This window comes from Lepidochelys kempii, chromosome 17, assembly GCF_965140265.1.
Source record: "Lepidochelys kempii isolate rLepKem1 chromosome 17, rLepKem1.hap2, whole genome shotgun sequence".
In the NCBI taxonomy this organism is placed as follows: Eukaryota; Metazoa; Chordata; order Testudines; family Cheloniidae; genus Lepidochelys; species Lepidochelys kempii.
In genome coordinates, this window is record NC_133272.1 from 7,661,565 (window position 1) to 7,686,279 (window position 24,715).

The 24,715-nt window shown below is 44.3% G+C and overlaps 1 protein-coding gene and 1 long non-coding RNA gene across 3 annotated transcripts in view; one reads left to right on the plus strand and one right to left on the minus strand.

The window, feature by feature from the left end:
• On the minus strand, nt 1-16,097 carry LOC140899511 (uncharacterized). Its single transcript, XR_012155357.1, has 2 exons — nt 15,367-16,097; nt 1-466 (listed from the first exon to the last, which is right to left on the minus strand). It is a non-coding gene; the product is annotated as an uncharacterized lncRNA (long non-coding RNA).
• The window catches only part of LHX1 (LIM homeobox 1), a 17,128-nt gene continuing 8,170 nt past the window's right edge, over nt 15,758-24,715 (plus strand). Inside the window, exons 1-3 of one of the 2 annotated variants that reach the window (XM_073315140.1) lie at nt 15,758-16,989; nt 20,475-20,701; nt 22,302-22,579. In XM_073315140.1, coding sequence (XP_073171241.1) covers nt 16,820-16,989; nt 20,475-20,701; nt 22,302-22,579 — 675 coding nt within the window. In that variant the 5' untranslated portion in view covers nt 15,758-16,819. The remainder of the gene's footprint in view (nt 16,990-20,474; nt 20,702-22,301; nt 22,580-24,715) is intronic. The other variant, XM_073315141.1, reaches the window with a different exon arrangement.

Genomic DNA, 24,715 nt, shown 5'->3' on the forward strand with positions numbered 1-24,715 from the left:
TGAAGTTTAAAAATCCAGTTTTATTCATGGTTATTTATTAATTATCATTAATTTCCGTCACTCCTCTTTCTCAAGTAACAAACATTAACTAATTAAGGAAAGAAAGGTTTTATTTAATCAAAATGGAAGAAACACATTGGTAGGTATTATACATTGGTAGGTATTATACTTCCTAATCAAATGCAGCACACACACCGATCTCTCTGTTAGAAAAGTGCTAACAAAAATGTGGATTGTAATTTCATTGTCATCACAGAAACATGTGTGTTTGGAAAACTGCTCACAAGAGTTTGGTTTTGCTTCTAAAAAGAACACCCATTTTTAACACGGTTTAATGAAAGTCCTACTTGTATGAACTAATGGTACAGAGAGCTGTTCAGGGCTACATTGGTCTCATATTTCATGCCTCCTATGCTGTGTAGTTCTTGTCTAGATCCTTCAGCAGCTTCTCTCCAGTCATCTTCACCTGCAGATACAGAGATATAATGAGGATATACAATGGGCTAGCTAATAAGAGGCATCAGTACTTTGTAACTTGTGAATGGCGGGCTCAATGACAAGTTATGAAAGGTCATCAATAATGAGAGGGAAAGAAATTATGTCTCAGCTCATTAGATATTCCTTTTAGGTGACATTGTTTGTTCATGTTTCTTTAAGTAGTTGATGTGATATGTTGTAACTTGTGATGTTAACAGCCTTGCTGCCAGGAAGCCTAACAGTCGTGCATTTAAAATACTTGACCGGGGAATAAGACTAGTGTATGCTGTAGTAGAAACAGATAAAGTGAGGTACGGATGGTGTATTCGCCTTTTCACTCCACACTTTTGCCCCTCGTTATTTATACAGTCAGCCTTAACTCATAGAACAAAAAGTTTCCAGTATGTCCAGTGTCTTACCCAGAGAGGCCATTTCTATATTGGCAGGCTTCATAGCCATAATTCACCACCTATATAGCTCCACCAGAACAGCTGCAGCAGTGGGAAATGGAGGATAGATGGGGCGCAGGGTGCAGGATGCTAAAAAACATCCAGTCGGGCAGCCCTATGACAAGGGAAGCTGGAAGGCTGCATGTCCAGTGGATAGTGCATTGGCATGGGAGTTAGAAAACCCTAGTTCTGTTCCTGGCTCAGGCTGCTGGGTGACCTTGACTGAATCATTTCATTCTCTGTGTCTCTTTTGCGCTCCCATGCTTTGTCCATTTAGGAGTTAACTCATTGGGGCAGAGGCTTGTGTTTGTAGCACAATGGGGCCTTGATCTCACCCGGGGCCCCTAGGCACTACTGTGATATAAATAATAATCCCGTGAAATAACCTTTGAAAACGATACGAGTTCTGCATGTTCTGGGCTTGTCGTTTTTGGCCCTCTGTATGAGGCTATCAACGCATACGAGTGAAACACAAGCAATGTACCTAGAGTATCAGAGCATAGGACTCAGCGGAGGGATTGTCTGCGCGGCCTTGCAATTTGCACTATGGGGGAGTGAATTGCAGTGTGTACTTGCATGCTGCCCTGCAGCTCCCCGCTGTGGATGTTGCTGCAGCAAACTCGTTCCCATGAACATAACCCTCTTTCAAACATGACTAGGTAATACAAACCTAGGTACTTATGCTCTAATAAATTGGTTAGTCTCTAAGGTGCCACAAGTACTCCTTTTCTTTTTGCGAATACAGACTAACACGGCTGTTACTCTGAAACTAGGTACCATTGCATCAGCAGTGTCAACAAGGGGCAGTTACAATGCATGCTACAATTCACACCCCCGTAGTCCGAACTGTGGGTCCGTATAGACATAGCCTAAGTGAGGGATTCTGAGGATATCGTAGACTGCTGCAGCTACCCTCGCATAGGCCAAATTCTGCCCTCAGTTCCACCTGTAAAAACCAACTAAAACCAGGGAGATTATACAGGTGTGACTGGGACAGAGTTTGACCCAATGTTTTTTGTCTTACCTGGCTGGTGTCTCTTCTCTGTGTACCTACAGTGATATGTTTTATAGTTGTATATGCAATTTTTCATCTCTTATTTTACGTGTAGCATGCGGGTCCATTTTCTACATGCATAGTCAAATTCAGTCAGATAATTTCAACGAGGTATAATATGCACTGTATAATAAAATGCAAGGAATCAAGTTATAATAATATTCATGTCTATTAAAATGTGTGGTTAACCATCTCTGGCCAGTTTTGCCACTCCATTACTCCAGTTTTAGGCCATTGTAGTCTCTGTGAGTACAACTGCCCATACCAGGCCCCCTCTCTATTAGATCCTTCCTCTGACTTCACCACCATGTCTGTCAGCATAGGGGGGCCTGCAAGCCAGCCTCTGCCTGCATTTTGATAGAAGCCAGAATCAGGGATGTGAGAACTTCCACACTGCACTGCCCTTCTGCCTGCAGGTTTCCTGCCATATGCCCATCTGCATCAGGCAGACAGAATTTTGCCCTAAGCTTCTTACACTTCAACGGGTACAAAACATTTGTCTGATTCAAATTGTATAAACAACAAAGTGGACTTCTGATCATGTTGTAAAGTGGGGGTGGGGGGAAAATGTCCTGTCAAAACCTATGTGCCAAATTATAGACCTATAAAAATAGAAGCCTATAATGGAAGCACTATGTAAACTCTGATATCATATTGTATTTATAGTGTGCATAGATTACATAGGAACACCATATTAAAAAGGTATAATATATAGATGGAGAAGGATTAAATCAGCAGCCAGGAATAGAGAGCAAGGATATAAATTCATCAGTAGATTCTGATTTCATCTTAACAAACCATGAACAAAATTTGAGTTGTATTAGATATTCCTGAAGAGGCATTAATATTGCCGTCCAGGGGGCTTGCTTTCTTTTTAAATACTAAATAGAGATGCACCAACCATTTTCAAATGATAGTGAGAATGACATTGCTGATTTATCCCTGGTGTTGGTTTATTGTCATTTCATTTTACTTAGACAGTCCTATCCATTTTATTTCAATTATTTTTCTCTCCAATGCTCAAACATCCTACTTGGTGATGATACAGAAACCTGAAGCCACTACTTTGCTGATGACCTAAAAACTTTATATTAGAAACACTCTTCTCCCAGCTGCTTGTGAAAGGCAGAATAACGTCTTGATCCTGCAAGGCCCTTTCTTTATTCTCATACTCACATGAGTAGCCCTGTTGAAAGCTAATGAAACTGTTCACTTGAGTAAGCGCTGCATGATCGTTCCTATTATGAACTAAAGAATAGTTCATATTCTTCAACAGGCTGTGGATCAGGCCCTTATAGAACTTATCTGTGGATTTCTAAACATTCATTTAGGGTCCCATCACCCCATGGTATGTAAGTATCATCATCCTCTTGCAGATGGCACAGAAAGGTGAAGTGACTTGCCCAAGGTCACACAGCAAGTCAATGGCAGAGCCAAGGAGAAAGGTCCAGTAGTCCTGTTTCCTCTGCCATCACCATTAAACTTACTTCTCCCTATAAAACAAGTGTTATATAGACATTAAATAGATTAGATTGACTCACTCACTGGGAAGTTCACTGACTGTGAAATTAGTAAATTACCTAGGCCCAAAGAATTTAGAAAAACAATATAATCCTGGGGGTGCTGAAATAATTAATTTGCTAATCAGCTACACCTTGCTTTTTTAATTTGCAAATAGGACTCTGGTTTGTTGCCTATTTCAGCCACCTCAGAAAGAACAATATTTCAGGAAGCATGCCACCTTCTCTCAGAGTACTACTGTCTATGTGTATTCTGCACCACAGGATTGGCCAGTTCTTAATATATATAGGTTATGCTGTCCAGTGCAAACGAAACTGACCCTGTGATCCAACCTCACAAATGTTGCCAGGACATTTGTGAAACTAGGTTTAGAAAAAAAAAGCTTCTGAATTTTAATAATTTTCTGTTTTGTGCTGTTTGTCGCCTTGTGTCACTTTGTTGTTGCCATTTGCATTAAATCATCTCAAATGCAGAGTTTGCCAGAAACGACAATTAATATGGAGAAGGGGGAAAGTATTACCATCTATTATTTGCCATAACATGAATTTAAACCAGGAAGTCAAATGATAAAATATGTGGTGAAGGAGGGAGGGAGAGGAGTACCCAAATGAGTAATAGCCTTGGGCTTCTGAGCCTGAACTTAATGTGCTAAGTAAATCCCTGAGGTTAAAAAAGTATGAAAATTGTTGCAGCTTAGGGAGATATATTTTAACTTTGCAAAAGGTCCCTGCAAATCCACCACCAGACTTTTAGATGGATACAAATATAGAATATACACAAATACAGTTTGTTGGTGTGTGTGTGTATATATATATATGGCACTCAAAATTCTATTAACCCAGGGTGAGTTTTGGGGTTTTTTTTTGGATAGATGAGTAAAATACACAGTAATGGCTTTTATTAATACAGTAAGGGTGAATGAGTAGATATTATGCCTGAATAGGTAAATTTTCATTACTATATCGTCTGGGAGTATAGCTAATATAAAGTATGTTTATCCATATGTGTACATAAGTGGGTGAGGGGGAGTGCGCACACATAATACATACTGTAAAGTTAAAAGCAAGTTAATGCTTATGTTCCTGAATAAGGGTTAGGGTTTGCAATGCCATCTCTAAGCAAAATATAAACATCTTTAAAAATTAAATTTGAAAAAGGAAAAGCTTCCCAAGTTTAGTGTAAATTAACCGTAGCCACTTCATGACACTGCAAACAAGGTCTGGTTAGGGAAAAGGCTTTGCAGTCTAAACATATTTACCCAGTATGTCAGGCTATAGTTCAGTTGCACCAGTTTGAAGCCTACAGTCAGATTGTTACATTTGTGTAGGTAGATTGAAAGATAATTGATGCCTTTGTGTGGTGCATTTATGCCCGGCTCCAACTCTTTCTCTTGAAAACTCTGTCTTCCTATTGAGTTGACCATGCTGCTGAATTTATGAAGAGAGATGTTTTAGCAGAAATCCCCCTGAGTCTGCCATCAGTCCTAAATCCCCAGCCTGCTCTCCCTGGGAGACCTCATGACACCGAGCATGCCAAAACAGCTTCCTTTTGCCTATGCATTAGCAATTTATTTTACCTTTTTGACATCTCTCACACATAAAACCGTAAGAGAGAAATAAAATATCTGTCTCTGGGCGAAAATAAAGCTTTGCCTCCCTCCTGATCTATAGGATATAAAATAAAGCCATGGCTTTGATAGTGGCTTTTCCTTATGCTGGAGTTGCTTTTGCATACACGGAGACAATGAAGATGAATGAGCTGGGATTCGCTGCATCCTCGTGGGGTTTGTTTCACCCCCTTTTTTTTTTAATGGTCTTTCTTCCCCCACCGCTCACACCCTCTTTACTTGTTTCTTTTATTTGTCTTTTAGCTGCCTTTTCTTTAAAAAAAAAACTTTTAATTTTCACACACACACTGGTTTTCCTTCTAGCAATCAGGTCTCACTCGCAAACACATTCACACACACACACAGTTGTTCTCTCTCACCCATTTGCTACAGTTGTTTGTGAACTACTGGCTTTGGTCAAGAGAAAGAAACAACCCAGGGGTAGACAAGAGTCCTGGGCACTGAGGTACGATTAAAAATGAACCTACAGAAAAAGCTGCCCTGTCTCTCAGCAATTTCCTTGTATTCTGCAGCACTTGGGTGAACCAGTGTGTTCCTGTTGTTGTTTTTTCTTCACGGGGACAAGCAGAGAAAGGCAGCTTCAGATTTCACCCTGTGCTTTCTGCAAGCCCAGTTCTGAAGTGCTAAGGATTTGTCAGCCAGCAGGAATGAGCTGACAGGCGATGGACTTCTGCTCTCTCTCCCTCGCTCATTCTCTTTCCTTTCCTCTCCCTTGGAAGGAGGCTGATTCGGCCTGATACTTGTGTGTGTTTGTTTGCCTCTCTCTCTCTGCCTTTTCCCAAGCAAGCTGCGGCCTGAGAGAGAGGAGAGAGTTCTCCCTTCAGGGCTGGCTCTTTCGTGATTCCCCCTTTCTGATGCTTTCCCTTCCTTGCCTTCAGTCACCACTCGGGCACACACTCTTTGGACTGGTAATTATTTATTAGTTCTGTTCCCCCATAAACAATGCATGAGCTTGGAATGTAAGCGACACCATTTAGCGACGTGCCATGAAATCCAGGCAGGGGTAATCAAGATGGGAAGGAGCAGACCAAAAAAAAAAAATCCCAGAAACTTCTCTGAGAGGCGCTTCTTCCCACCCCAGCTGCAACCGTGCTGGGGGTGGACTTTCCTGACACATCTCAACACTGTTTACCCTTCTGATCGATTCAAGTGTTTCAGAGTAAACTTGGGACCGCTAATACATCATTTAAAGATCTTGTTCCGGGCTCCTTAAAACCAACCTTGCAGGGCCCCTAGTGATGGATCTGGGCCAGGAATGGTTTGTTGTACTGGGGAGTTATCCAGGCTTAATTACATCTTAACTGAAATATTGGTTTAGTGCATTAGTCATCGATATAACAATCAGCCACATGCACCGTTTCCAAGACCCTTCCGGTGGGGAAAGTTTCTGTGCAAGAAGGTTTATGGGTTAGGGCCGCCGGGAAAAGTTATCCAGTGCCTGGGGATCCAGGTAACAAGCAGCTACTGGACAAGAGAGTAACTTTGACTTGTGAAAATATAGACTTAAGGCTTTCTAAACTGCGGGGTTGCGTAGTCTCGAGATAATACCTGGCTTTGAGTTCATATCTCCCCCTCCCATCCCCTGCAAATCCGCTCCTTCCTTGGGTGGGGCAGGGGGTGTTCGGGCAGCTCAGTGTGACCCCCTGGGCCGATGACAGGGAAACGGGGAGGCTTCTGCGGGTGGGAAGCTTAAGTTTTGGGGTTTTTTTAGAGAACGGGCATGAAACACCCACAAAGGAAAGGGCAAGACGCAAGTCAGGTTAAGGAGGATGGAAGGCAGCATCTCGCAGCCCAGTGCCCCGGCAAGGATCCCCCTCTGCAGAGTCCAGGATTATGGGTGAACTGTCGCAAATTATTCCAACGTGGCTTCGATATTCTTTGTCTGGATTGTATTGCCTCTCCTCGGTATTACTGTTCATTTCTCCCCACCCCACGCAAAACAAACCAACAAACAAAAACCCCTTGCATTTGGAAATCTAAGACTCCCCTGTTGCCTTTTGATCAGCTATCCAGCTCCGGCAAACTGTAACAGGAAACTGACAAAGACCCTGGATAAATTCATGTTAGTTCCCCAGATCCAGGTGTGTTCTCTTGCATTGTTTAGAGTTTAAAAGCGGTGGCTTGTTGGCGCATATTAAAAGGGGGGGGGAAGAAACATTTAATTGAATCTAATTGCTTAAATCTCTCCAAGGGGGTTCAAGCAAAGAAGCCGAGGGTGAGGGTGCAGTGTAGAAGCCAATTACGTCGGTTGTTGGCCTTTTCTTCTTGTCTCCCCGCTCCGCACACTACTGCAGGGGGGGAGGGGAGGTAGGGAATTCGGACAATGATGCGGAGATTCAGTTGGATTATTGGCTTTTGGGAGTGAAAGAACAGCTGTTCCAATGACAAGGCTACAGGGGACAGATCTATAAGATCCATCGAATTTCTTAGCCCTGGTGTGCTGCAGAGTTGGAAAGTCGGGGGGAAATGGTGGGCTGAGTTGGGTGTGTAGTCAATATCTGGCCCTGGCAGATGTCTAGGGCTCCCAAAGTTTCAGGGAGGATCCCACACCACTTACAACACTGTGAAGACAAATCCTGCTAGAACTTAATTTTGTCTCTAAGAGCCAGGGGAGGTAGAACTGGAGGAGTTTGTGTTGTCGCTTCCACGTCCAAGGGATATATTCACGTGCCAAAAATTGTCCCCTGCTTCCTTGGGTTGGGCCCACTGGACGGTTTCCTTCCCCCAAATGGCACATGAAATTCACCTATTGCAAGTACTTTTGTTTAAGCAGTCTGCGTTGGGGAAAAATCAGCCCCTGGACACAAATTGCATTTGAAAGGGGCATTTAAACCTCTATCTCGGGCATTAATCGGAGACATCTATTGCCACCGATTTCCTTTAATGTTGTAATATGATTTGTCAAGGAGTTGCCCCCTGTCTTTTTTTAAAAAAGAAAGCTGGCTACAAGCAGAGATCAGCTGTGTCAGGAAGAGGAGTCAGACTCATTGCGTTCATTTTGTTTTTTATTTGGTTCTACTGAGAAACGTAGCATTTAAAACTTTTCATGTGTATATACCCATTTTAATATCCACTACATTGCTGGTTATTGCAGTGATCTGAGAAGTAAATCTGATTATTGACGACGATGGGACAAACAGTAGTGTGCCAATGCTCTCCAGCGATAGACACCTGTCCATTTGGCCAGTGACTTTCCCTAAGTGATCTTCCAAACTGTGTGCAGGCTGAATACAGAACAGAATAACAACGGTGTATAGATCGCCTGGGCACCAGATTTCTCAATACACCCAATCCTACCAAAACCCTGAACCGAAGAAACAAGAAATCGACTGTACTTTCAGGATGCTCTGGTTGGTCCATTGGTCTTGAAGGCATCAAAGAACTGGCTTCTTCTCCATGGGCAAGTTCAACCCATAGACATTAAATAGGAAAATAACAAACAAAAATGTTTTTTTCTAATTGCCCTGAGACTTAACATAAAGAGAAAAGGAAAGAAACCAGACCCGTAGGGGGGAGAGGACGTTCAACGACAGGTTTTGCCAACAATAGTGGCTCAAAACTAAAGGCCGGGAAAGGGGAGGATAAAGGTGACTGTCAGAGCAGTATCCCTGTGATCAGCTAGTAAAATATTCTTTGGCAAATAATTGAATTGCCAGTTTGCATTAGCAAGAGGAAGAGGGCGAGGAGAGGGAACGTTTCTGCTCTATTCACTTGTAGTGGGTGAATCGTGTTCAAACCTTAAAAGTGCAGGCTGTCCTCTTTCGGAGTGAGCCCCGAAACAAAAGGCTTGAAAAGGGAAAGAAAGGAAGCTCAGGTAATCTTGGCTTGCTCGCTGTTGATTAGAAATAGTTAGCATGGGCTAGCATGACACTAGCAGACAGAGATCTAGGCGGGGTGGGGAGGAGAGAGGGAGGTTTTTGCTTTCTCCCCCACCCCCAGTCGCTTGGTATCTCTCCAGCTATCAGCAGTGATTTGGTAACTCTGTGCCCATTACCTGAAGGAGGAAAGCCAATTACCGGGCGGATTAATTACTGGGAGAGTGCAAGCCTCGTGTGGTGGGGTTTGTCTCGTTTCTAGGAGAGTGTCTCCCGACTGAGCCAGCCGGAGGAAAGGACCTGGTAAATGTCCCCCAGCAGTGAAAGTGCAGAAGAGATCTCCCTGGCCAGCTCCAGGCGAGCTGTTGCTGTCTTGTTGCGTTTGGTCCCAGCCCCTGGGAGGTTTTTTTTCAAGTGAGAGGTGATGTAGTCGCACTCAGCTGATCAAAGCTGCGCTGGGTCCGGACTAATATTTCTCACTTTATTACGAAGTGTCACTCAGGGCCGTTGCATGCCTGAAGATCAGAACAGTCCCCCAAACAGCATAACCTAGGCAGCGATGTGGGATCACCGAGGTTAATGTCACGTGCATCCCGGGAACAATCCGTCTCCTTTTCCTGTATGCACCGCTGCAAACTTTCAACTTGAACTTTTCAACTCAGCCTTTCTTTGGCTTGGTTTAAATGTTACAAAGCCAAAAGGGGGGAAAGAGGGCAAGCAAATCACTTAGCCCCCGCGGCAAGGGCTGCGGGAGAAAGGAGCCGAGCCGGAGTCCACCACTGCCCTAAGCACAGAAAGGAAACGCTTTCCCTTGATCCGTTTCCCGGGAATATTCCGCCTGCAGCCCTCTGTATATTTACAGATCAAGGCAACGCGTCCCGATTTTAAAGGAAGTTTCTTCACTGATCGAGCTTTTAAAATCCGACAGAACAGCAAATGTGTCAAACCTTGGGTGCCCCGCAAAACTATCCTGTGGGTACCTCTAACCGCCTGTTAGAATAACTCAAACGGCAAGACTCTCCAATGCCTTCTGTCTGGAGTTTTGCAATTCCTGCTGAGCGCAGTTGCTAGTCTACACAAGTCTAGGCTGAGTCTATAGAGAGGATGGGGAGACTATAATATTTGTACAACACTAGTGCCCCATAAAGGAGAGAGATAAATCCCATTACCGAGCGCAGTGATGTAGAAAGACGGATGATAAGCAGGGCGAGGTTTAACTAAAAGAACGGGAAAGACACCAACAAAACGCAGGTCCAGACCCAGCCGAAAGGGAGGACCTGGCTTTTGGCTTGTCCTAAACGTCAAATAGAATTTAAATGGATTTTACCTCATTTTTGTTTCCCCTTTTAAAAACTGGGGCGACATTAAAAATAGTCACAATGAGTGAGTTTGTGTTCAAGTGTGGGGATAGTCCCCCACGTTCCAACAATAAATACGTGATACAGGAGTGTGTGTGTGTGTGACATACACACACGCGCGCGCACACACTTCAATTTCCTTCCTATCTCATAAGCGAATTGCAATCTGTTTTTTTTTAATAATAAAAACGAGAATGAAAACAAAGCTTGATGAAACTGGGGGGGGGGTGGATCCTCGTCCAAGAAGTCAGTGAAGATCCCCCCCCCAGTTATACTGTTCTGTGTAAAACTCCCCTAGATTTGTAGAATATTTATTCATCTCTCACCGACAAACTTCAGTGCTGACTTTCCAGCTCATTGCTTACATCTTCCCGATTACAAGCCAGTCTCTCTCATCATCACACCAATTCTATCGAGCAGCGTGTCAATATCATCCGAGTGAATGTACCTTTCTTGCCCTCCAAAAGAACAAAGAGAGGAGGTGGGGCAGAGAACCCACCTGACAAAAGGGGGGACACAAGTCGGGGTTCCAAGAGGGGTAAGTGGGGAGAGGGAACGAGTCAGAAAGGGACACCTTGAGTCAGCTGTTACAACTGGGGATTTGAACTCTTTGTGCAGAAACCTGTCCGGCCGTGTCTCTGCCAGTGAGAGAAGTGATGTGTCTTTCCTCCTAGACAGCCATAGATTGGTGAGTGACATCGGTTTGGTTAGTCGGTGCAAAAGAGGGGTTGGGGGGTTGGGTTGATTTGAGCGTTTTGTCTTGGTTTTATTTTTTGCTCACTGCGACGTAAATACGATGTAAATAATAGCCCTGACATTTTCGATGGATGGCTGAGGACATTCAAATCACAACCCTCCCTCTCCGAGTTGGCTGGGCACTCCAGGGAATAGGGCCGTAAATGCAGCTGGCCTGGGTCACTAAACGTCTTCCCCTGCAATGCAAGCCTGGGGCAGGAAAGGCTCCCTGGAGCCAGCTGCTGATCCCACTTCCCAGAGAAGGGATTACGGACTCCTTCAGTGTGAACGGCTCCTAGGGAAAGACCTGGGAGAATCTTCCCCACTCCGCTTCCCCTTTGGCACTCCACGCTTACCTGGAACAATCCCTTCCTGTGTCTTTAGCAGAGTTAGCTAGATTGGGACAGGACACGGGCTAGAATTATCCAGAAACAGGTATGGACTGTCCCTGCTCCGGATTGCAGGATATCTTCTCAAAGGATGAATCAAACAACGCACAGGGAATGGGAAGCTAAGGAACTGTTTTGTCTTTTGTCCAAGCCAAACTCCAGACCCGAAGTCTGTCTGTAGGATCTGGAGCGGTGTGAGGGTTTTTTGCTTTTTGTTTTAACCCGCATAGAGTTCCTCCCAGTACATCACGTTAATGACCCGCTACAGCAAGTGGCCTGTAAAGCAGGAAGCAAACTCTGTGCCTTTTAGAATTATTCGCCCCAGCCAGAAAATGGCTTGCCAGGAAATCATGACAATAAATCAATGTTCCTTTCAAAATGTATCTGATCAAAAGGCAGGTTTGCTTTAGCGGTTTGGCGCTGGAAGTGTGGTGCTTTCCAAGCCAGTGCTCCAGTCTCCTAAAATCATTAGGGGGAAAACAGTGAAAGCAGGTTGTAATCTCTCTGTGGGCACTTCAGTAGTTCCCAGTCATGACCTGGGTCCCTCCTCTCAGAGTCCTGCATCCTGGGCAGGCCCGCTTCACTGCACATTTTACAAAACTCACTCCAGATCCAGGACTGTGTTGTGAACCAGGGGGATTCGTTCCCACAATGAAACGACACTGACTTCCCATAGAATGATGTGGCCTTTGCAAAGCCGGTTCCTATCTAACTGCCGCGGGAGGAAACCCATCTTAATTTAACTGGAGAGAATTGTGTGTGTGTTCAGTACAAAATGTCTAGTCTGAGCAAGGTGGGTGGAAAGGGAACACAAATGTTGTTGGTTGAAAGGCAAAAACCAAATGGCACTGAAGGACGGGATTGGTGCACAAACAGCGAATAAGGAGTGATGCTCCCGGGCATCTGAATGCAAATGTATTTAAGCAAATGCCAGTACATCTAACATGCCAGTTGGAGTGCCAAACATTTTATATGATCAGATGACTTTATTAATCTTCCTTGCAAACTCCTGGGCTTCAGTTTCCACAGCGAGGCATCACAACCGACCCTCTCCTGATTTATCAGGGTAGAACCCTAATAGTTTTCGTTTAAAGAAACAAAGAATTCTTATTGTTCTCTGTCTGGTTTTGGGAGAAGGTATTTTTCAGTTTGGAGTAGAAGAGGCAAACTACATCCAGGGATTATTTGTGTTAGAAGAGTCTGGGGTCTCCCCCTACATTTAAAACAAGTGGAAAGTTGTTTAAACAGACATAGTGAATCCCACCTTAGTCAGCCTTTACGGAAAGAGGGAGAAACCCTGCCCTGGCAGAGTGTCAGATCCATTGTCTTTGGGTTCATTTTGCAGGGGCTTCCTGTTTAAGGTCCATTTCAGCAAGGGTCCCTGGGTACCTTTCCCCTGACAAACTCTTCGGAGGCGGGGTTTCTACCACCGCTGTGTGTATATATACGCCTATAATCTACAACCACCGCTGTGTGTTTATATACACGTATAATCTCTCTCTATTTCTCACCAGATGCTTTTGCTAACGCCTTAAAAAACACGCGCACCATGGAAAGATGATGTGCATAAGATGCTCATCTTCTCTCTCTTATTCATCCCTGACCAACACATGTCACTTGGGGGCCGGCAGTCAAAGGGAAGAGGTCCCTTGATAGCTGAGTACAGCTGTCGCCTTATAGGGTCTATAGGACCATGGCCATCCCAGACATCCCTTCCCTCTGTTTTACATGAGAAGAAGCCCATATGCAGGGCGAAAAGGGGGTTGAGGATGTGGAAAGGGAGCGGCGGGGGCTTTGTGGATGGATGTATTGATTCCAGGGTTTAACGTTTTACCAATAAACTCGGAGAGGATGGAAACCAGCAAGCTCAGGGAGGGCGGCTGGGAGAGAGAGCCCGGGCGCTTTGGGTCCCATCCGGCAGACACGGGTGTGTGTTTCTGTGTGTGTCAGGCCAACTGAGCCGTGCCCGGCTTTAAAGCTCCAGTTCCCACAACGCTGGCAAAGGAGGAGGAGTTGGAGTGGGGTGGAGAGGTCTTCAGTTTGCAGTCCAAGCGCTGGGTCCTTGGGCTGCAGCCGGAGCTGAGAAATGGAGCAGCTGCCGGGGTTTAAACAAACAAATAAAGACAGGAGATCGGTATCGAAAAGGGGCTTTGTGCCCGCCTGGATCTGTTTGAGAGCCGCCCCTTATATACCTATATATAACCACTTCGTCTCCAGTGGTTTCCCCCTCAGGCTTTATTCGGTCTGTGTAGCTTAAACCAGAACGTTATCCCAACTGTTTGCTTCTCGGTGTGAACGTCCAATAGGCTTCAGCCATCCGGAGGGGAACAGAGTGGATGGAATTCGCTGCTGGGCGACAGGATGAGCAGAATTGGGGTTGATGTTTTTAATGATGAGGGAAAAATTGATATGAACTAAACTGAAGTGAGGCGAGTTAGGAATATGACGAAACCGTAACGTAGTTTCGCGAAAGGGAAGTCTTTAGCCCCGCTTTTAGTCCACTTTGATTCGAAGGGACAGCCGCTGAGCTAGCAGGGGATGAATCCGAGTTCTGATCTACAACTCAATCCGAAGTTAAAGTTGGAGTGTCCTCTTCGGATGCGTTTTACCACAAATTGCCTTCCTGCAAATAGCCCATATTTTTAAAACTTCCCTAAACGGAATGATGGACTATTAGAATTATTTTCAAGAAAAACACAGCGAGGTTTGGTTTAAATGGTTTTCTCCAGCCTTTAAACCGTTAACGTTTAAAAAAAAATAAAGGGATCGCCTTTCTTTGCTAATTAACATTCAGTCAAAACCGCTAGTTAGCAAGAAAAGAATTAAGAAGGGGAGGAGACTTTGTTACAGAAATGTATTTGGGAATCCGAGCAGGATACATTATAATAAAATTTATATTGGAAGAATTTTTTTTTCTTCTAGGGGGACAGTTTTTCAATCATCAACAAGTTCAAACTTCATCAACTGCATGGTAAACCTTTCTCAAGACTTTACACATCAATTTCCAAATAAAGGCCATTTCTGACGCAGTTGTCATATATTTACATTATCCCCATACAATATTATCTCACAAGACAAACGTAAATGCAAAACCCAAAGAGAAACCAAATATTTTCCTAACTGATCAGTCATTAGCCAAATCCCTTTAAGATAACATCGAATTAATTTTTATTTGCAAAGAGGTTCATTAAATAAACTGCGTTTATCATTTGATTCCAATTTTATATTACAAATGCTGGAAATTAATCATTTCGGAGTAGTTGATTTTTTTAAAAATATCCCAACATGAATATTAAAGAACATGAATAAATACATATACTCTGTTGAAAACCGGGAAAATATTAGTTTATATCGGATCTAAGGTATATGAGTTCTCTGTCCAGGTTTAAGCCTTCTGAAAACTCATAAAGCTCTGTCTATAAATTAAGGGGCACCTTAGTTCTTGTCCACCCAAAAGTTCATACAAAATATCCTTTTCTCTAGCAGAATGGAGTGTTCCATAAAGCCAATAAACAATATGATGTGGCTCAGACAGCAGGAGAGTTTTCACACTTTTCTTTTTCCTTTCCCAAAAGATGGGTCTTCGGGGGGGTTTTTTCTGGTCATAAATAAAGCAAAATGTTCTAAACTGTGTTTACTCAAAGGCAATTACCGTCTGCTGTGTAAAAACTCAACCTTGCTTTCCTGAAAACTGTCTTCCATTTATTAGCCCCTAAACTTTCTTCTCTTTGCATGTCTTGTAAAGATTACTAATTTGTCCTTCTTTGAGTCAGTAAAATTATTAGCAAAGGTCATTACATTAAATCAGGACACTTGGCTGTAACCTCCTATCCATAAAGATGCCCTGCTCAACAACAACCATAACAAGACCCCAATATTTAAATTATATTTATACAGGCACAGTTCACCTCTTGAGCTAGAAAAAAATATATATTACCTACCAGTCAGTTTTATCACTCTCTCTGTGTGTCTCTCTGCTGGGCACACCTTGTGAGCTATCGCTCATAAACCACTACAGCCACTCCTGTTCCTTAGCCATCTCTTCCCCCAAAGTGCACTTCAGGTGCCTTACCAAATAATCATTGAAAAGAAAAGAAAAAAAAAAAAAGAAAAGAAAATGTGGCCTTACCTAACAATTTTGACAATGGGTCGCTTCCTCTTATTCTCTATAAATGGGTCTCACTGTACCATCCCAGCTTGGGAAGGATGCTTAATGGGTTGCTGAGGTGGGAGGAGGGCAGCGGGACGGCGATTGGCTGGCCGCGGCCGTGACGTGGGAGATCGGTGCATAAGGCTCTGGCTCCTAGGCTGCCGGGAACATGCAGTCCAGCGAGAAGCTGCCTGGAGCGGGGATCGGAGCCGCGCAGAGAGCGACACGCACACGCCAGCCGGGAGAGGGAGGCTCGCCTCTTCAAAGACCTTTCTTTTTCTTAACCAGAGCCTCCGGCCCTGCAGACCCGCCTCTTCGCCCGCCGGTTGGAACACCTCGCCGAGCGCCGCGCAGAAGACTGTCAAGAGAGCAAAACAAAACAAAAAAACAAACAAACAAAAAACCAAAAGCCAAACAAACAAAAAGCCAACAACAACAAAACTAACCCACCACCGCCACCACAACAAAAAGCATGCAATGCACTGTTGTCTCTGCATGGACAAGGCTAGGAGTTTTGACTAGTGGACTAGACAAATAAACAGGGGTAGGTAAACCTGTCTTGCTGAAATATACAAGGGGGCGTTTGAACTTGTGTCAAGAAGACTGTAGCCACATCCAGCGAGAGGAGATACATCTGGCTGATTTATAGTATGAAAATATATCTGTCTATATAACAACAAGCATCTCCCCCCTCCCTCCCTCTCCGGGGCGGCATCCATGACAGATTAGGGCAATGAGACTAGGTTAGGATCCAAAGCTCCTTTTGATTATTTTATTTTTTTGTTCCTTCCTTTTGATTTCTCGTTGGGAAAAGCAGATGCACTTTGACTCCTGACTGCTCTACCTCAGACCTGAGAAAACTCATCGCATTTGTTTTTTAATTATTAATTATTATTATTATTATTTTGATGCGCGTTGATCTGTGTTATTGTTGGTTTTTTATTATTAATAATTATTATTTTATTGGCCGGGATTCTGCTGTTGTATTGAAAAGCTGGGCTGTCGGTGTTTTTGTTTTTGTTTCTTTTCTTTGGGGATTTGTGTATCCCTGCTAGGACATTTGAAAGAAGATTTTCTCCCTCCCTTTCCCCCTTTTGTTTCCCCCCTTTTCTCCTGCAAGGCTTTTAAAACACACACAAAAACCGACGCTGGTGTAATCTCTTCTTTTTTTAATTTTTTTTTTTTTTTTTTTTTGCTTGACATCTGGGAGCCAACCCCCCCCACTCTCAAAATAACCAAAGACAATGGTGCACTGTGCCGGCTGCAAACGGCCCATCTTGGACCGGTTTTTGTTGAATGTACTGGACAGGGCTTGGCATGTGAAGTGTGTTCAGTGCTGTGAATGTAAATGCAATTTGACAGAGAAATGCTTTTCCAGAGAAGGCAAGCTTTACTGCAAAAACGACTTCTTTCGGTAAGTACCGGACTCCCCCGCCGGAAGCCGTGGCTCACAATTCTCCTTTTTAACCCATTTTTTTTAATAGGAGCGATGCTTTTTTATTATTATTATTATTTTTGTATTCCCCGTCCTGGGCCTCTCCCCAGCGCGCACACACAAATATCCTTCAGCTCTCTTGCTCAAGGTGATGTCGTGGGAAGGGTGCAAAAGGAGGGAGGGCCTTTGGGTTTGTTGCAGTGTTACCCGGAGAGGGCGGGCATGAGTTTGCCTTGGCAAAGGGGAAATGTCCGAGGGAGAGGAGGAGAGAAAGGCGGCTGGGGTCACCTCTTCGGCTGTCCAGCGCCCCGGGGAGCGGGGAGGTTATCGCGGATCGTTGGCGTGTGTCCGTCAAGGGCCGGGCCCCTGGGCGCAGAGCAGGGAAAAAAACTTCCGTTCCAAAGTTCGCTTTGAACTAGTGACTTCTTGGGTGCGCCTTAAAAGGCCTGATTCCTGAGAGACACCCCCGCCCCCCCGCCTTGTATCTACCCCCGGTCCCCCTCTCCTCCCCCAGAAAATATAAGTAAGAGAAACGATCCAGGTTCTGAGGTTTCTTTTGGGCCGTCTCTTTCTGTGCCCATTTCAAAGGCGGGGGCTGGTGAGACTGAGAGGGACTAGAACTGGCTTCTTCCTCTGGGAAAAAAAAACACCCCAGTCTCTAGCGTGTAATGCCAGCCCAGTGGGTGCAGAGTCTGGTCTGGGTTAAATCAGCCACCAAAGGACGATTCTCTGCCGCAAGCCGGGTGCTCACCTCCCTCGGTTACACTTCAGAGAGAATTATAGGGTTTAGAAGATCTAGCCCCCCCGCCGCCCCCCTGCAGTTTCATAACATTTTACAACTTCCCAGAGAATTTGTTGTTGTTTATTTGGGGGGAAAGGGAGGTAATTCATATTATTTAGTCTATCTGCAAATGTTAGAATCACCAGGCTATATTGTATTGTGATCCTAGACCCAACAGGAACGATTATCCAATGAAACATCCTCCCCCATCTTTAAAACAAATCTAAGAATGGCGTAGCCCCCATGTATTTAACAATATTTCCCTGGGGCTTACGAGGGGCATTAAAATGATCGTTGGCCAGAGGTGTACATCGTTATCCTTAAAATAAGATCATGTACGTGATCTCTTCCTTGCCCTACGTTGCCAGTCTTGGGGTGAAATCCTGGCCCTATGGAAATCAATGGGAGTTTGCCATTGAGTTCTTTGGAGCACTGGGAGTTGAAAGGCCCAGATAAAATGCAGTTTTCGCTGCTGCCAGGCAAAGTGCAAGTCTTTAAAAAAAGTCCCTAAAATACGGAAGAGACAACAATCTTCCCCGCGTTTTTCCCCGCCAACTGAAGGGCATTATATTGAGGAAAAGCTAATATCACAAGCGCAATTATTTGTATATTTGAGAGACTTTTTAAAAACAAATCACACTCTCTTCGGCTGGATTTAACTTTGATAATAAGAGGAAAAGGCAGCGCTCTGCTTTGAGAGTTTGATGCCCTCCTTATCAGTGAGGACGTTACTTAAACGATATTACAGGAAGAATGCAGTATCCGCCTCGATTACGATTTTTTTTAACAGCCACGCGATCTACAGTAGAAAGATCCACCACCACACCCCCCCCCGTCCCTTAAAAGTTTGTCTGGAGAACCTTGTGCCCCTGTTTGCAGCCCCTGTGTATTCAGAATTGATCATTCAATAGGAAATAACACATTTGCTATCTGAGGCTCTCGGGCAAAGCTAGAACTGGGGGAAGTCTGCGTGGAGGCTGCCGCGTTAAAGCTGTCTGCGGTTTTTAGTCAATATGTGATAACTGGATTTGAATAATAAACGTGTTTCTCCAAGAGGAAGCTGCCTGTATACAAACAAATCCCCCTCTTACCCCACCCCCGACGCAGCAGATGTACCAATCCACATCCCACCCTGTATCCCTGTCAGAAAAACACTTCACAACCACCTCCCTTCCCCACCCCACCCCCCTCCAGCATCCACGGCTCTGGGATGAGAGCACCCCCCAAAACCGAGGTGATTATAGTGGATCCAGCTGCCACGCTGCAGAGAAGCAATACCAGGGTTTCAACTTCCCGGGTCTTGCCTGGGACAGTCCACACTGACTTGTTGGCGAGATAGAGCCCGGCCCACGGAAATTGACTCGCTCCGCAAAATTTGATTCTCTTGCAAAAATCTGCTAATTCTTTAAATTGTCCTTGGGGTCTTTTCCCCCCTTGTAAATTGTCCCCTCTATGGAAATGGAAAGGCCGGATCTCTCTCCCTTTGCGGAGAGCGTGTGCCTGGCTCTCACACAAACCTCTGGAGTAAATTTCCTTCCTTGTCTTGCTTATGTGTTATGAAATTAAATTGTATTTATTGATTTCAATATGCAGAAACACAAAGGCTCTGGTTTATACTCGTTTGCATTCTCCTTTTCCCTCTGCCATTTCCGCATTGCCAAGGGATATTCAGCTAAGGCGGCCTTCCTTTTAAAAAATGGTTTAAAGTCCTCAAACCGAGTAAAGTGCAAATATTTGTCAGATCCGTGCGGCAGATCCCAACCACAGGATACGGGCAGCAAATATTTCTCGGGGCTGTGTTCTATTCAGTTAAAAACCTAGAGGAAGATTTATAGACCCCTGCTTTTAAAATAATGTAAATGGTCCTACGTGTATAAATGTTCATAGACAGGCCTGTAGGGCAAATGACAACAACATTTATTACAAGTACAGGGAAATAGGTTATTTTAAAACAAGCATTATATTTTCATCTGCACCAGGAGTTCAGGTGTATTGCAAAAGGCTAATATTGTACAACCAGGCTAACATATATGAACCGGGTGTCTTTCTCCTCCCTCCCCCGAAGTTTTTAAGTGGTGACCGATCAAATGCAAGCACTGGCCTTCCAATGATCCAAGCAATCCTACAGTCTTTATAGACCCAGCCCCTTCATCCAGGGCGCGCACACACAATGCAAGGCCCTTGACAAATTGATAATATATAAGAAACTCTGCTTAATGTTTATTAGAGCGTCGTTAATCAATGTGTCAAGGTTTAAAGGGGAAACTCTCCACAACCCAGCTCCAATGTTTTAATTAATCTTCCAGCAATATATCCTCTTCCCAAATCACTTCTTTTTAACACATAATTCACGATCGAGATACAATATATATATATAATGGAGGAAATTTTTCTGCATGGATCAACACTGCACTTTTATAGGAAAAAATGCTTTTTTTAAATGTTCGTTGAAGGCAATGGGGGGGGGGCTGGGGTTATTCACTTATACAAGTTTAGCAGCTTTAACGAAATGTGGCCCTATTTCCTACTTCCTTTCCCCCCGAATAAAAAGAAAAAAATTAATTTCGAAATACTGCTAGTACAGTATTTATTTTTTAAATTCTGCTAGTACTAGACTCTTGCGGGTCACCCATATGACGCGCTGATCCTGGTGTTTGTTCTTCCACCCTTTCTCCCTTGCTAGGTGTTTTGGGACCAAGTGTGCCGGCTGCTCCCAGGGGATCTCCCCCAGTGACTTGGTCAGGAGGGCGAGGAGCAAAGTGTTCCACTTGAACTGTTTTACTTGTATGATGTGTAACAAACAGCTCTCCACCGGCGAGGAGCTCTATATTATCGACGAGAACAAGTTTGTCTGCAAAGAAGATTACCTAAATAACAGCCATACTGCCAAAGAGACCAGCCTGCACTCAGGTGAGGAGTCCTCTGCCAGTCACTCTCCAGCCAGGCCCCCAGCTGCCTGGCCAAAGGCTAAAATACAGCTTGGGTCTGCAAAGAGGGATGTCTGGCACTTGGGGCCTGATCCAAAGCCCACTGAGAGCTCCCATTGATTTCAGTGGGCATTGGATCTCTCTCTCTCTCTGTGCGCGCGCGTGCGCGTGCACATATACACACCATAGTATTTTAATCAACCTGAAGACTCCAGGGGACCTCTCTCTTATCCCTCTTTGTGTAAGGAAAGTTCTACAAAATTGCTTGCTTGTTCTCCCTTGTTATTTATATATATATATATATATATATATATATATATATATATATATATAGGCAAGTAAAGATTTTGGGCCACCCCTCAGCAAGCTCAACTTTCCCATCTTATAATAGAAGCTAAATTGGGAGCTGGAAACCTTCCTGATTTGCAGATGCGTTGATAACTCAGTCACTTGGGTGCAGCTCTGAAATGCAACATAGGCACATTGCAAGGGGAAGACGATCAGTAGTCATTTACCGTTTTTAATTGTATACTTACGTTTAATTTTTGAACGGTACATTTTTGCCATCAGAAATGACTGTCGGGTGCAGGCTGATAGTGCATTATAAACACAAATATTTGTTCAGACTATACATAGTCGGTTTCGTTTCCGTTTGTAATAACATGGGAGCCTTCTGAGTGGGGGATCTTGGGTGAGAGAAGTCTGCCCCTTTACATTCCGACTTTATAACCAGTCTCCCAAGCTAGTGTCGCACGCCCTTTCAGGTCTGATTAAATAGAAAAGGAGAAGGTGATTGATGCCACTGGGCAATATTTTCAGAGCATGAATTTTGACTCCTACAGGAATGATTCTTGAGCAGTCTGTGAGGAGCAGGGCAAACTATTTCAGGCAGTGTTATTGCCCAGCAACTGCCGTGCCCACTTGCAATCTGATACATGGTATATTGTACCGCTTGGAATTTTGCAACTGTTGCATTTGGAGTCCCTATAAGTAGAATCACGGCAGAGGAAGAGATGCGAGGTCTTGCAAGATATGAGGGCTGCTTTGCCGAAATCAATACTAAATATCAATTAGATAAACATTTGCAGCGGTGAAAGTCAGATTTAAAAGTTGAAATGTATTTTATTTTTATTTAATCTACCGGCACCCAATGCTCTGAAATACAGTGAATGCATTTTTGACACCGAGGTAGGTTTTTAAAAAAGCCTTAGACAAGGTCAGATGAGTTGATTATAGTGATCTCTTCCGGCCTTCAAAATCTATGGATGTTGCATTTAAATTCATGCTCATTTTTATGGGGAGTGGGTTATGATATTCAAGTTTCCAGTGAAAACGAGTGCCCTCGGAAAGATCAGAGAAACCCATGCCCTTCCCCAAGCTGTAGGGAGTGGGGGGGAGGGCGGGGGGAGCGGAAAGGGGGCTGGAGCTGGGGGAAAGTACTGAAGGTTTTCCAGGTGCATGGGAAACTGTCTCAGCTCCACACGCCTGAGCGCCTGCGATGTGTGGGGCTAGGGTGAAGGCAATGCTCAGCACAGCCGATGTGAGTGTGATTCCCCCCCACCACCCCTTTTCCTTTTGCCTAGCCACTACCGGCAGTGACCCCAGTCTGTCTCCGGATTCCCAAGATCCTTCCCAAGACGACGCGAAAGACTCGGAGAGTGCAAACGTGTCAGACAAGGAAGCTGGCAGCAACGAGAATGATGATCAGAACCTGGGGGCCAAGAGAAGGGGTCCCCGCACCACAATCAAAGCCAAACAACTAGAGACACTGAAAGCAGCCTTCGCAGCTACCCCCAAACCCACCAGGCACATCAGGGAACAGCTGGCCCAAGAAACCGGGCTCAACATGCGAGTCATACAGGTACCAAAATCCAGTCCCAGCCTCAGCTACCTTGGGGCCAGTTTGTGTGTACAGCTCGCTTGCTAACATTGTGTTTGGGAGGAGGGTTTTCCAGTCGGTTAATCGCCCCATCCAAAGCCCACTGAAAAGCTCCTGCTGACTTTGAGTCAGGCCCCATGCCAGGGTCTCCAAACAAACCTCCAAAATACAATTCGGCTGGTTTCAAAGTTAAACTTTCAATGATGCACTTTCCAGCTCCGCACCATCTCAATGAAAGCGGGAGAGAAGGGACTGACTTGCCAAGCGAGTTAAAGAGTCGGGACTTATAATAATGCCTCCCCTGGCTTTATAATAAAGCCTCCAGAGAGGCAAGATACCCAGACCCCCGCTCACGCTGCGCAGTCCTTACTCCGTCCGCTGAAATCAACGGGGCCGCTTCTGGAGCAAATCTAGTGTGAGAATCTAGCCCCTAGCGACTCTGTGCACAGAATTGCAGGAGACCTATTTATCCCTCCCATAGCCATGGTAATAAAGGGAAAGCAAAGGCTTGTGTGTTTAGGATACTGGTCAGTTTCCAAAACAAAAGAAAGAAAAAACAAGGGAAATCAGCGTTCTAGTTGGGCATTTATATATATAATTGCAATGTAAGTTTTTGATCCTAATGTATACAAACAGCTGCTTTATGTGGTCAGAGCCTGGTGTTTATTGAACTTCCTCCTGTGGGGCTGGGTTGAAAGATCCCTGAGAGGGTTAAAACCTTTCATGCATTTTGTATCCACCTTTCCTTTGGCTCCTTACATATACAGGAAACGTATAAAGCTTTGACTTTGTTCCAAAAAGGACCAGCAGTATTTGTACCGGGAAGGCATACAAAAAGTAGAAAACGGGGAAGCACCCAGAGGAAGTCTTTCTGCAGGAAAACAGAGAAAAGAGGGAAAGGAAAACGTACTGTAAGCCCGGGAGAAACGGCCAGGAAGAAATGAAGGAAAGGGAGTTGTCCAGAATATATTGTAATATTGACAGCGTGCCTCGAGCAGAGCAAATAATCCAGCCCAAATTTAAGGGTACCCGCTGGTTTTCAAGATGACCAGATCGAGGAATATTTAGCGTTATTCTTTCCAAGTTGTGGTTTTTTGTTTTTTGTTTTTTTTAAACAAACCTACCATTTCTAGAGTGACCTTTTGGGCGGACCCTCTCAAACTGAAGAGAAATGTGAACTGCCATCGCTGCTAGAAATAGTCCTGGCCTTTCCTAGCCGTCCTGTTCCTACAGTGACCCGTGCACGTTACGGGGGATCAGCCCTGCAGCCTTCGCCCGAGCAAGACTCCCGCAACGCTCAAGGGAAGTTTTGCCTGCGTGAAAACTGCAGAGATTTGACTCCTAACACCGGGCTTTATTTAACAAAAACATGCAACCCTGCTTCTTGCAGAAAGTGCTAAAGAAGCTGCGAATGGTATCGAAATTAATAACCATAAATGTGAGGGGTTAATGGATAAATAAGAATGACAATGCGCTGGAATTATTAAAAGGTTTATAAACCCGCAGCGCTGGGGGTAATGGGGGGTTAAAGGACCATTAAGGCGAGGTTAGATTGGAGAGTCTCAGTGTGAGGATAATTAGGAGTAATCTTGTCAGGGTAATAAGAATTAACTCAATCATTCTTGACCTGCAGCTGGAGTGCTATAAGCAAAGAACCAAGGGCCTGATTTGAAATGTTCAATTCAACACTGACTGTACATTTGAGGACAGTTTAGAGATATATATATAGACACGTGTCTATATATATGTGTCTACACACAGAGAGCTGTGCGTGTATATGTTAATTAGCTTGTTTATAGATATGAATAAAGGGTGTGTCTGTGTACATTATGTGTGTGTGTATATATAATTATGTGAATTCATATACACACAATATACACTTTACATATGCATACACACAATAATGTACATACATACATTCAATGCTGGATGTATGTATGTGTAAATATAGTGTGTGTCTGTGTGTGTACAGAGGGAGGTTTGTGTAAACTGAGTTGTATTGTTCATGGGAAATATATTTGCCATGTTGTTAAAATTGGAACAACAGACGACCTGATCTTCAGTGAGTTTTGCCTGAATACAGATGACAGGACTGAGCCCCAGTATCCGCTGTTTTTC